The sequence below is a fragment of the Rhineura floridana genome, chromosome 1 (assembly GCF_030035675.1).
Source record: "Rhineura floridana isolate rRhiFlo1 chromosome 1, rRhiFlo1.hap2, whole genome shotgun sequence".
Taxonomy (NCBI): domain Eukaryota; kingdom Metazoa; phylum Chordata; class Lepidosauria; order Squamata; family Rhineuridae; genus Rhineura; species Rhineura floridana.
Genome location: NC_084480.1, coordinates 135,515,305 through 135,528,790, shown reverse-complemented (window position 1 = coordinate 135,528,790; position 13,486 = coordinate 135,515,305). Strand labels below are relative to the sequence as shown.

Here is a 13,486-nt window from a genome sequence, read left to right as displayed (position 1 = left end):
ACAGTACCACAAATATAAATGTTAGAAATACATAAAGTTAGCTATCATTAAACAAAATGCCAACAGTAAAAACCCCATCTTGAGCTGAATAAAACACATAATCCCCATTCAAAAAGTTACAACCCCAATGAACATTATTAAACCACCAGATTTGGGGGGGGGAGAAGTTAAACTCTAGACCTCTAAAAGCGGTTACCACATCACTTGCTGTTCACTTAACATTTTCAGGTACCCCTTCACCCTTCCAACTAAAATAAAACTCAAGATTAGGGAGTGAGTGGGACCCAGAGAGGCAAGTTCTGAAATTATACAGACTGTGTAACATACGCTTATTGAAATAAAACTATGCAAATGTGCCCACTCTGTAAAAATTAATTTTCAATAGCAGAAGTTGAGATTTTTCAATAAATCTGCAGACAATTCCCCCCCACACACACACACACCCCTTTCCTTCTCCATGCTGTGGCAAATTTATTCTGTTTGAGGACTAAACTGAGATAAGCGGATAAAAACCAACATTTTGTGAAAGACGCTTCTCACATCAAGAGAACCAAAAAAATCCCTCTAAAGTAATGTACACTCCTTGATAGATAGATTTAACAATCAGTGCATGGGAAAAGGCTTTTGGGAAGAAAGTGACAATATATCTTCTTAGCACTGGAATTGCCCAGAGAAAGAAGGGCAAGCTGTGTGTGAGAGAGAGAGAGAAAGGGAAAGAGGGAGAGAGATTGTCAGTAGCTTAAGTTAGCTCATAAGCTGTGTACATTATAATAAAACGTGGAAATGAGGCAAGCAGAGATCAGCAGTAAATGAAGCAAAATCCCAATTTCTTTCATTAGGTACTTTGAGAGGACTCCAGGAAGGCAAAAGCATTGGCATTCTGTTGTTTTCTTGCTCAAGATAATCCCCAGTAAAGAATTAATGCTTGGAGCAGATGGCGCCATCTCATTTTCAGTGAAAAGAATCAAGCGAGATAGTCCAAGCAATTATTTTTAATGGCCTGTGTGGCAATCATCTTAATTTTGTGAGAAAACGTTTCATCTTTTGTTTGGTGGCCTGCTTTCTTGTTCACAAAGAGGGCCTGCACCTCAGCCGTGTGGAATGTCCACTGTGCCTTCAAGGTGTTAGGAGTGCTCAATTATACTTGACAGGGCATGATCCAGCCAGACCTTAGGCATTTCTAAGTCCCATTGATTTAAGCACATTATTTGTTATTTCCTGCTGAAAATCAATGGGATTTAGAAGTGTTTAAACTTTGGCTGGATCGTGCCTGCGGTTATGATTGGCAGGACCTACCCATATTAATAAAACACTTCATTGGGTTTTACCCTACACAAGGGACATCCTGTGTATAGGTGGAATAGCTGCAGTCCATGTCTGATTTGAAACCAGTGGCAAAACCCCATGTTCATTTCAGTGAATTTGGACTGCATTGTAAAGTTCACAGCAGTTGTGCGAACAGCTGCTCTGTCTTTTCAGATTTCCCATCACCTGTATATTCACATCACAGTGGAAAAAAAGATGCTTGCACATACAAGAAAACTAGAATGTTTACCTTGCTTTCCCCCCAAGCCAGTTCTACGACTGCACTTAGAACTAACTCTAACCCCAAAGAACCCTTGAAAAAGCATACTTCTGAGTGAGCTGCTTCAGTCATTATATCAACATGAGGAAATCTATTGGTAAATGCCCATGCCTCATACTGTTCATCTGGATCTCCCATTTCAGATGAAGTAGATCTTTTTCATCTCCCACAAGAGAGCTAATACAGAGCTGAGAAAAATCTATTTTGCACAAGACAGTGATGCAAAGGAACAAAAGGTGCTGGACACTTAAATTTCTTGTTCTTTTCACATCATTGTAATGTCCAAAGCCATTCTCTGAGTGCTGGGAATACTGTGTTACTGATTTTTAATCTCCTTGCATGACTAAAATTCCCAGGGTTTCTTGGGGACAAACTAGTAGCAGTTAAAGCAGTGTGACTGTGGTAGTGAAATTGTGCCCTTGCACTTAGAATTGTTTTAACGAGTATAAAGAAGAAGGATAATGTGCAGTGAGGGTAAAAATAGAATGGAAAGTATGAGATTAATAACTAGCCAATTACATTTGGAATAGCAGATGAGACTGGTAAGGCTGAAAGGATTTATACACGAAGCAAAGTCTTCTAGCAAAATGTTAATATTTCTGTTTGGCCACTTCATATTTGCCTAAATGAGCACTGCTGAATCCAAATTTGCATATGCCTCAATAATCAGGTTTGGAGCACCGATACTAACTAATCTTGTTTTGCAGTGGGAATTGTCCAGGACTGCCATCTCAAATTCCTTTTTAAGATAATTTTTTTACATTCTTTTGGACTTCAAAAGAAACTTCATTTTCTGCTTTCTTAGAGAAATAGGATGACCGTTACTCAAGACTAACATATGCCTTGTTTTCTTCTAGGGTGCATGAGGTTCTCTGAGAATGGTCCTCCAGAAAAACGTTTCCCCTGTGAATTTTGTGGCCGGACATTTGCAGAGGGCTCAGAGTGGGAAAGGCATGTGCTGAGGCATGGCATGTAAGTTGGTCTAATACCTGCTGCTCTTAACAATCAAAGGGAATATTATAAAGTAAATCATGTAGAAGAAGAGTGCCTTCCAACACAGAAGTTATTGGTGCCTGGCATGCAAAATTAGGCTTGACTGATGTTTTCTCAAATGTACCCCAAAGGGCCTTGTATGGCCGTAAGAGATTTTTGGGGAAGCTGCTGAAGCAGAGAGGTGGAAAGGAGGACAGATAGGAAAAAAGACAGAAGGAGGCAAGCTGGCAGGAACAATATAAGATGGCCGAAGCAAAAGCAAGAAATAGAAAGAAGCAGCAGCACATGAAAAACTGATGAGACTGTTCACAGTTACCCTCCCTGTCTTCACCCTAGACTATCATCCCCGTCATCACCTATTGGTATCATGAGAAGGCTCAGTGAAATTTCCTATAGACAAGGAGTATGGCTACAGTGCCCTGCATAGCTCATTGTCCCTCTGCATGACTTGCAGAAGCAGAATAAATTATGCAAACTAAAGAAAAGTATACAAAATTGCTCAGTTAGCCTAATATATACAGATTGCCTCCTCTAACTTAGGGGTGAGAGAGGGGCCACATTCCTGCTTAGCCCACGGTCTAGTGGGTGCATGCCAGTGGTGGGCGTTGCCAAGACAAAAGTGGATGCAACCACCCCCAAACCGCACACATAGACATGCACATCTGCATGCACACATGCATGACATTTGCCCTCCCCAACCCCACCCACCCCATAATTAGGCATTCTAGGAAGATCACTCCGCCCCATCACAACAATTAAGTTTGGTAAAAGCCTTATGTTGGGACTAGTAAAAGGCTTTTTCTAAGCCTAATTGCAGCAAGGAGCGGATGCTGTGGGCTGAATGAAGAGGCCCCTGGGAGCCACATCTAGGCTGGCATGTCTCCAACCCTGCCCTAACTTTTCTTTTTGAAGAACATGGCTTGCTTTGATGCAGAACATTTTAACACAAAGGACACAGACACAGTTATGGAACTACTTGGGGTGACTGCTTTTTGTATTCTTGGTGGCCCATTTGTTCTGTAGACAATGATCTGGGGAACAGCAGTGCATTTTCTTACGCAACCTGAACTTTTCAGAAGATCAGGTTCTATTATAACAGATGAGTCTTGTGGAACCTTCAACAGAGAAGGGGAAGTTGTGGCCCTCCAGACGTTGTTGGGTTCCAGCTTCCAATAACCCCCAACCACTGGCGTTGGTAGCTAGGGCTATGGAGAATTTGAGTCTAACCACTTCTGCATGGCCACAGCTTCCTCATCTTTGCCTTAAAACCTAACATATTTGTTGTAGCAGAAGCTTTCATGGGTCAGAAGCCACTTTATCCAATATGTGTAACTGTCATCTAATTGGGTTTGTTTATATATCCTTTGTGTACAGCTGGGAGAAGGGAAAACATTTGTTATAAGAGAGATGAAGCCAATCACTCAGCGCAAGAGATAGCAACAAATGTGCCACAGTACTGTGCAGAGCACAAAATGAACATAAAATCCATTTGAATTAATGCAATATGCAATTGGCATGGGTGTGACCCACTCCTAACTAGCAGCTGCTGGCAATTAAAAACATAGCAAGGTCAGTTGAGTAAATAAGCATCTAAAGAGGGCAATACTTTCTGTAGCGAGTTCAACATTTCCAGGATCTGTTGAGACCAAAATCTACCCTGTCAAATTTGCTGATAAATTCCAATTCAGTTGCTTCATGTTGGAGTCTCCCTTTTAAATACTTCTGTTAGATCAAGGTGACTTTTAGGTCTGCTACAGAATGTTATGGGAGTTTGAAATGCTCTCTCACTGGTTCCAAGTGTGGCTATGGCTATTCATTACTATCACTGCTTAGGAGTGGATTACATCCATTCTTTTGTGTTCTGTAGAGTGCCTTGATACACGTGCAGATCTCTCTTGTTTTGCTTGACTTTTTGGCCTAATTTTGTTTTTTAAGGTATAAATAAATAAAGACCGCAATTTCTAGAGCTGTATTGCAGCATAAACAACAAAAAGTCTTGTGGCACTTTCATGCATGTGACAAAGTGCATACTGCCTCACAGAAAGCATATGCCACAATACATGTGTTAGTCTTCAGGGTAGCACATGACTGGTGTGCTCGCTGCCCCAGAATAATGTGGGTTACCCTTCTAGAATGTATAGCAGCACGGGCTTCTCAGTTATTACAAGGGTGGCTGACTCATAAGGACAAAAGGAGCAGTGACACACCAATAATATCCAGTCCACCATCCTTGACCCCACAGCTTCAGTGTACTCCCCACTTCTCCCATGTTGTAATCTCCCACTCTGTCTGTCTTCCTGCTTGGAGTCTGCATTGGTGTGGCCTGGCTTCAGCCTCATAACGCTCCAGAAAAATCCCGGCTTTTTCAAGCAATTTCCCATAGAAAAGTGGTATTCAGGCAAGGCAATAAGGGCTACAGATCCTTCAAATAGCTTCTTTCATTGAGATTGAAAACACCTAGCTAATCAGAATAGTCATTTGCTGCAATTTGCGTAAGTAGTTCATTTTGGACCAATGCCCACAATCAATACACTGCAAGCATTTCAAAATAATCCCCCCTTTTCTGATTGATGTCCCTGGACCAATCAGAATCCATTCAGGATACTTTCAGCCAATCACATTACTGCTGCTGCAGTTCTGTTCTGAGAAGGAGGAGCTTAGCAACACACCACTTTGGAGACAGGATGGGAAACAGCAGGAGGAACAGGTAGGTTGTGTTGTTTTGGTTCAAAGCAGGGCAGGGAACCATGACTGTTGCGCAGTGCAGTGTGGCAAGGCCCTGCTGGGATGTAAGACAAGGCAAAGTGAGCTAAGGTTCAGGCGAAATATAAGGTATGGTTCAGCCTAGGCTCTGGGGAGCACAGCTCTAAGATTGCTTTCGCAAGGAACAAGCTGAGCCCTTGTATAGTAATACCGGCAGCAGATGCAGCCTAATTGTGAGCACTATCTTTGCTGCAAGATGCTGCTTTAAAGGGCCTAGCCTTCTTCAGTAACCTCTTCCTGCAACAGAGTGGAGGAGCCTCAGGTCTTCCTGGGTCTTCTGCAATGCAGTCCTCTGAGTCAGGGGATGGCAACACCTTACCCTCAGGTGGTGGGACGCTTGCCCCACAAGTTCATCTGAGAGCACATTTGGGGCTGGTCCTGCATGCCTTTCACCTTCTGCTTCAGAGTCATCACCCTCATCCATGAGGAATCTGACTCCAGGGTCACAACAATAACAAAATCATCTGGTTTATGTGTTGTAGTGGAATAAAATTCTTTTCTTGCCCGACAGAAAAGCTCTCCCCGTCTCAACGTTTTGCTTATTCTTTCCCATCCTACCCCTTAGCTCCACTATTTTTCAGCTCCCTTCTGGCCCCTGCCTCAGCATTGTCTGTGTCTCTGTAAAGTATGATCTGCCTAGTGTGATCTCTGGCTCCACCTACCCCTAGCTCTACCCTCTGCCCTGCCTTTCATCCCAGCAGCTCCAGTGATCAGTTGCCACTGGTTATAGGTTACATGTGCTGTGTGTCCACAATGTCTTATTCTCCATTGTCTGAATTTCTAGGGCTGTGAATGAAACCAAGCGGGTGATTGGTGAAGATGGCCAGCCAAAAGAAAACACAGAAGAGAATGTTAAGGTACCATTGGCGGAAGAGATGGAAAGCAGCGTGAATATAGTGGTGGACTTTTCCCACAAGAATGAAACTGCTGTCTGTATTGTTGCTGCTGCTGATAAATCACTCCAAGAGAATGCAGAGGCCAAAAGCGAATGAGCACCTGGTGTGATTTCAAACAACCTACTTGAACAGTGATGGATGTGATGGGGTGGGGAGGGGGACAAGGAAGAATCAAAGCTGCTTTTAGGACTGAATGATCTATTTTCAAAGCACTGGTACCTGTGTGTGTGTGTGTGTACGTGTGTGTGCGTGTGCGTGCGCGCACATGTGTGTGTGTACATATATTAAATTTATTTAATTGAGGATGACAAAACATGTGGCTCCAGTACATCTCTGCGACTCTTCTGGATCTCAACAGTGGGAAGTTATGTTCCTTTGGACTTGAGAAGCAAACTTCCAAATGTTCCTTGCATAATGCCATTGTGCTTTGCCTTGGAAACTCTGGATTGTTTCGAGAATGGAATCGTCATGAGGGTGGAAGAGTGCAGAGGAAAATGTTCAGCGCACAGATTTGGGCGCTTTTTTCTAGTTTTAATATGCATATTATGCTTTTCCAGACTGACTGAATGACTGAATGACTTGCTTTAGAAGAAGAAGAAGAAGAAACTGCTAAAACAGTCACCTGTTTCCTAGTACCTCAGAATTAACCAAGGGAAATTTTAAAAATACAAATCTCTGCATTTGTCAGTACTACCTGTTGTCATTGTGGTTAAATGTAGAGAGAGAGAGAGAGAGAGACTGCTAGGCAAGATGGTGAATGGAAGAAAAAAACACCACAAAGTTTTAAAAGAAAGGAAAACAAAATTGTGCTCAAAAATCCCTGTGGGGGTTTTATTTCTTAAAATACTGTGATTTTTTTAATTATTTTAGTAAAAAAAATACAAAAGAGAATGAGAGAGAGAGAGAATTCCTAGATACCTGTCTGTGACTTGTCATCTTTTATTCCAGGTAAGCTGTTTGTTAGCGTTCAGCTATGATTTTTAAAGTCATGTGACTATGTGCCGTTCTTGTTTTGCCCCATGTCTATGTCTGCTCAGCCTGAGGGATTACAAATGCAGCACAATTAAGTTTTTTTTTCCATGTAAAGTAATGTTATTTCCCCCCGCTGGTCCACTCACCCACCCAGGAGATGGAGTTGGGAAGAGGATTAGTCCTTGTGAATATAATGTTTCTTCCCCCCTTTTTTTCCTTTGGTTTTTTTTTTTAGTTTTTAACATATGAAAATAGCAGAGAAGTAACTTTTTTTAAAAAAGAAAAAAAAGAAAAAAACCCATTAAACTAAAGAACCAAACTTTTACAGCACAGCTATGCAGGTTGTGGACCAATCAAACGGGTCCTCATAATCATTCTGTTGCTTGTCAAATTGAACATCTCTCACTGGTTATTTTGGTTATTCAGGATGGTTGCTTTTGTTTTGTTTTGTTTTTTGGTATGTGGTGTGTCTTGTTTTGGTGCGATGGGGGGAGGAGGGGGGGAGCTGATAAAATGCGTCATTCTGAAAGCTTGAGGTGACCAAGTTCTGTAATATTTGGAACCTGGAGATCTACTCTTTGTGGATTTGCAGGTGGGAGTTAAACTGTTGGTATCACCTCCCATTTGCTCCTCGCATGAGGGGGAACAGCGCAGCATAAATAGGAATTTGCACTCGTGGACATGGAGCTTGTGTTCCTTATTCACACAAAAGTCTTTGGGCATTTTGTTTGAAGGTGAAGACAGAAGCTCTGGGTCTATGGGTGATGGTCTGATTTTGAACAAAGGGGTTTCTTTCCAAAAAGTAGAAAGTACTTGACTGAAACCTAGTTTTAGAAATGCATGTGTCTCTTTGGGTTGTTGTTTTTCCTCTTTCATTTTTTGTTTGGCGCTTTTTTAAGTGAGGGTATGGGGTGGGGAGGGTGGGAGACAGGAAGCTGCTGAGAAGTCGGTATCCAACAGAACTTCTCATCAAATTGGTGGAGAAAAAAGAGAAATAATACTGTTGCATTTGTGGAATAAGTGCTACTCCAAAAGCATGGTGTTTTGATTTTGAGGATTCATATTTTGTGGGGTGGGATTTTTTATTTTTTTTAATTTGGAGGGAGGGAGAGTCATGTGGAAAACACATTGGAGGACAAGTATAAATATACATTTTGTGTCTGAATGTTTTCCTTTTTAATTGGCCTCATTTCAAATGTATTTAAACAGTTCCATACCTGGATTGGGTGTTTGTAATGGTTACCAAAAATGAAAAAGATGAAAAAAATAAAACTAAATGATTGTGACATGCTTTTATCACTACTTTATTTTTCAAATAACATGTAAATATTGTAATCCATTGGATTTGTTTTGTTTTGTTTTTTGCTAACCTGTTAATAAATATATGGGACCATTATCCTTTTTAACAAGTCTAGAATGTCATATTTTTTCTTGTTTCCCCCCCTCCCCAAATGTATACCTTGATATATTGTGGACACACATTTTAGATGCATTATTATAATTCTGTTGGCTGTAATGATGACCTAGGATTGAGAATAACATTTTTTTCATTTGTTTAATTTATACAGAGGACTTTTTCAGAGTTTGACAGAAGGAAATAAATAGCAAACTGATAACCCACTGGCTTCAGAACTCAGTATTTCCTAATTAAAATTATCTACTGCTCAGTGTTTGGTGGACATGGAGTGGAAGTTCTGAAATGTTGCACTGATAACTTTTTTTAAGGCAAAAGAAAACGAATAAAGACTTTTCAAAAGCGAGTGTGTGTATGGTTCTATCCAGTTGAGAATTAAACCCCATTCCTGGTTTATTTTGAGTCTTGTTTCAAAACTGACGGGGGGGGGGGCTTTTATTTCCTTTTTTAAAAATCCTTGAAAGGCAAGGACTGTTTGCACTTTTCAAGCATTTTTATCAGAAAGGTTTACTTATTTTTTATTTTTGAATCCTCTCATTTTTCTTACAGTTTATACCAAATAAAACCTTACAGACATTTATTACATTTATCCAGCCAAAGTTCAAAGACTACTGTCAAGTACACTGTTAAATCCCATTAATCTTCATGCGACTTAACTTCTGAGTAAACACACTTATGTTCATACCATAGTCCCCAATGAAACCAGTGGGACTTAGAAGTGCTTAACTGGCTGGATCATGATCATATTAAATGAGTAATTCAAGTTCCATTTAAAATAATTTTAACACCCTAAATATTTGTTATTCGCTGTTAATTGTTAAAAGCTTGTCAAAATTAAAGAAAGCAGGATTTTACCAGATGTGCCTGGGAAGGAATACTTAGAAAATTGATTCAGAGCCAGCCCATGACATTTTTCTGCCTGAGGCAAAGGGCAAAATGGTGCTCAGCCCACACACCCCATTCCACATATAGTAGCTGACTAAGCTGGCAGTTGAATGTTGCTTCAACAATGCCAGTGAGATAGAGCCCTCCATAGCACTTGAGGGGAACAGACTGGCCAGGGAATGCCTCACTTTCCCTAATGGTAGGGCCATCTCTCAACAGGTTCTGTACTAGTGGGACAATCACAGTAAATATTCTGCTGGACTGAACCAGTCAAGCAGATTCAATACCACTGCCAAAATTGTTCACATCACTCAGACAATGTGATGTTCAAATCGCTATCCTGGCCTCCCTTTCCCTTCCCTATTGAACATAAACTTGGCCCTGCCCTTCAGATCCCTGCTCTACATCATTGTTTTTGCTGGGGATGGGGGTAGGGGCAGCAAAACACACATGACAACATTGTAATATAAGGGATTCTACACGTTCCAGGGATGAAGTTGACAACAGGAAAGTTTTCTGGAGTTGTGAATAATGTGCAATGGCCTGGAAATTTAGCCCCGCAAATAATAAAATAGCTCTTGCCGACAGTCTATAGTATTGTAAAATTCACTACAGCTGCCCAATTTCCCTGCTTTTTAAAGTTTGATGGAAATATCTATTGGCTATGGGTACGTTCTTAAATCACAAGGTTGTGTTTTTTCCTATTAGTTAATTTACTCTAAAGCTGGAACAAGCCCCTTCCATCCAACCATTAGAACCTAGAGGCAGAAAAGAAACCAACATAAGAGCATGATAAGAGGTTGAGATGAGAACTGGGAATCTCCCAATTCAATTTATTTATATCTCAGTAATTTGTCCAAGGGACTCAGAGTAGTGATGCACGTGGTCCCTCCTGTTTTATCCTTGCATACAACCCTGTAGGGTAGGGTAGGCAAGAGAAGTGGCTAGCCTACAGTCACCAAATGAGCTTCATGGCTGAGTGGGATTTTCCTCAGAGCACCAGTATGCCCCACTAACTTCAAATCTCACCATTATGTCAGTATTTGGCTTTGCTCACTGGAGCAACAGCAATAAAGGGATAAAAAGAAAATCATTTATAGGGATTACTGAGATAAGGAGAATAACACAGTTTGATTACTCACAAGTGTTATATAAATGCTAAGTAGCATTGTTATAACTGGCTAACTGCAAATGACATCCGCAAAGGATCTTTAATGCCCAGTTAGATGTGTACTGGCTAATTGCAAGAAAGTTAGGTGCTCATATATCACTGTTATTTTTAGAAAATAAACTGGGCTATTACATGCTCAGAATTCAAGGAGTAAACTATAATTATATATAGTATCAATCAGTGAGAGGCAGAACTCTGTATAAGTAGATAATTTGTTCTCAGGAAAGAGGTGATGATTTTGATTCTTATGCAAAATATATTTTGCAAGATGAACCTTCAAGATTCTCAATTAAATAACCATATAACAAACATGAAAATCACAGCTCTGATGAAAACATTAGTAGAAATGTGATTGGGGGGCATGGAGGAACAAGGTGCTTATACAAATGAGCCCTTCTCTATCGCCCAAATTACATCATTTTCTGTGGTCTGCTGATTGATGCGTGTGTGTTTTATCCTTGATACAAGGGATGGGGAAAAGGCTGTGTGTTTCCAAGGAAAGCATTTGCCACTGCATCATGTAGCTAGGTTATAGGAGAAACTATGTGGAGTCATTGCTGCTAAGCAGAGGTTTGGTTGTTTTCTACATCATTAAATTAGGAAAATTTTTAACGCTATGGTGCATAGGTAAAATGTTGGTGAGGACTGCATCACAGGTATCTACATTGTGCAAATTTGAGCACAAAACAACAGATTAGAGCAATAACTCCGTTATTGAGCACAAGCTGACCCTCCAGAGCCCCCATCCCTCTTCCTGCCTACCTGCCCTCTCCAAGCATGTGATCAGGGTCACATACCTTCCCCTCCCCTTGCCCTCTCTTTCCAGGAGTAGACCAAATTGGTCCCAGAGGGAAAGGACAAGCAAATTGGAAATGGGGACAGTGAGGAGGAGATGGGCCCTTTCAGAGAACATATTGGCCTTGCACCTCCCTAAAATAAAAACTGGAGCCAACACCTAAGAGCTCATCCAGATGACCTGTTTATTGAGCATTCATCCTGACTTGCTTGTACAAAGCTTATGTGGCAGTTACATTCTATTTAGTCTCTATTAGGGTTGCCAGGCTCAGGGCCTGAGAATGATTCTGTATCTTTAAGAGAAGAGAAAATTCAGCCATGTGCAGGTTTTCTTGCAACACTGTAATGGGAAAAACCACAAGGTGAAATTCTCCCTTCCCCCTGCACAACTTTTAAAGATACAGAAGACCTCTTGGTTGGCAGGCCCAGCCTCCAAGAGGTCTTCTGTGGATGATCTCAAGTTCTAATATTATGAGAGAGGGACAAAAGCAACAACTTCACTCCACTTCCCCCATGCTATGCATAACTTTACACATCTCTAATGCATCTTCCACACTTTTGTTTTATTTTTATTTATTTTTTAAATGAAAGAACCCCAAATGTTTTAGCTAGTTTTGCCTCACAGGGAAGGTGCTTCAACACCCCCCCTTATTTTGAGTGCCCTATACCTGCACCCATTTCCAAATCTATGATATTGTTGAGATGAAGCAACCAGAACTATAGAAGCATTAGAAAGTAGTTCAAATGTTGACACTTGAACTTTGGGATCAAAATTTGAGTTTGAAATTATTTGCCACCCAAATGTGCGTGGAAGAACTTGGGGGTAGGGGGAGGATTTCAGTGGGAGCTTCTGCTTCATCTCCTAACTTCGCATTACAAAATGTCTTTTAGCTATATGCAGCCCTAAAACTTGATTTTATAAAGGAAGAGCATGGGAAAAGCCAGTTTCTCTTGTTTTACCCTGCAGCAGAGAGGAAGGGAAAGCCTTGAGGAAGGCAGCTAAACAGACAGGGTGATTTTCCAGGGTTGCAACCTGGCGGCCCAATTAGCAATTAAGTTAATGCTTCCTCTCAGGAGTGTGACTTGTTGTTGCTGCTGCTGCTGATACTGTGTGGCTTAATTTAATTTACACTACAGAGTAATTGGATTAGGGGGGAAATTCTGATCAGTTTTTGGATAAAATCAAGTGGATCTGGTCCAAGCTGTCGGCTTCCATTTGTCAGAGCTGTGTCTTAAGGGAAAGATTGCTGCAGCCAGTCTGAGAAGCACTGGCCGGGAGTGACACTTGTCGTCTTTCACAGCAACCCTGACAGAACTCCTTTGCCTCTAACAGATCACAGCAGGCAAACGCTAAACAGATGAAGCTTTCTTTGCAGGGAAGTGCATTTATAAGGGAAAGTGTACCTGCAGAATTTTTTCCTGCCGTGCATATGTTGTTATGTGCATGGAAAGAAAGGGTGGTATTCAATGCTAGTCCTGCTCAGAGTAGATGCACTGAAGCTTAATAGACATGACTAACTTCGGTTCATTTAATTTCAATGGGTCTATTCCGACTGAATACAACACAAAATGATCATCATACTTTGTTAAGATGGTCCTCAGTGCTTAAATTACAGGAAAACAGAGGGACCTTTATGAATTATCCAAGCCCACCCTGCCAACACACCCACCCCAGTTTTAGCCAAATAACATCTCCGTAGTCTTCTACAACGGTAACTAAGGCAGACATCACAAACAGTAAAGGGGCAAGGCTGGGTCTGTTCCTCACCCTGACCCTGTAATCTCAGCATGTCTAGATTGATGACCTGAGCTGCTCTTTCCCAGCAGGCTTGTGCTCTGCTGAGGCTCCATTCTATTTGCAACAACAATATGGAGACTCAAGGCAGAGGGAATGCCTGCTTCCTCACATATATTCTTCAGTAATAGGCAAAAATCCTTGCAGTTTAAGAACATACCTATAGCCAACTTTTAAAAGCAGGGAAATTGGGCAGCTATAGTGAATGCACCAGGGG

The 13,486-nt window shown here is 41.2% G+C and overlaps 1 protein-coding gene across 7 annotated transcripts in view; it reads left to right on the top strand.

Moving 5' to 3' along the window:
* Nucleotides 1-8,969, top strand: part of ZNF462 (zinc finger protein 462) — a 163,790-nt gene extending 154,821 nt beyond the window's left edge. For 6 of the 7 annotated variants that reach the window (XM_061633019.1, XM_061633010.1, XM_061632973.1 and 3 more), the window contains 2 exons: nt 2,443-2,557; nt 6,126-8,969. In XM_061633019.1, the coding sequence (XP_061489003.1) occupies nt 2,443-2,557; nt 6,126-6,333 (323 nt within the window). In that variant the 3' untranslated portion in view covers nt 6,334-8,969. The remainder of the gene's footprint in view (nt 1-2,442; nt 2,558-6,125) is intronic. The other variant, XR_009763542.1, reaches the window with a different exon arrangement.
* Nucleotides 8,970-13,486: the final 4,517 nt, after the last annotated feature.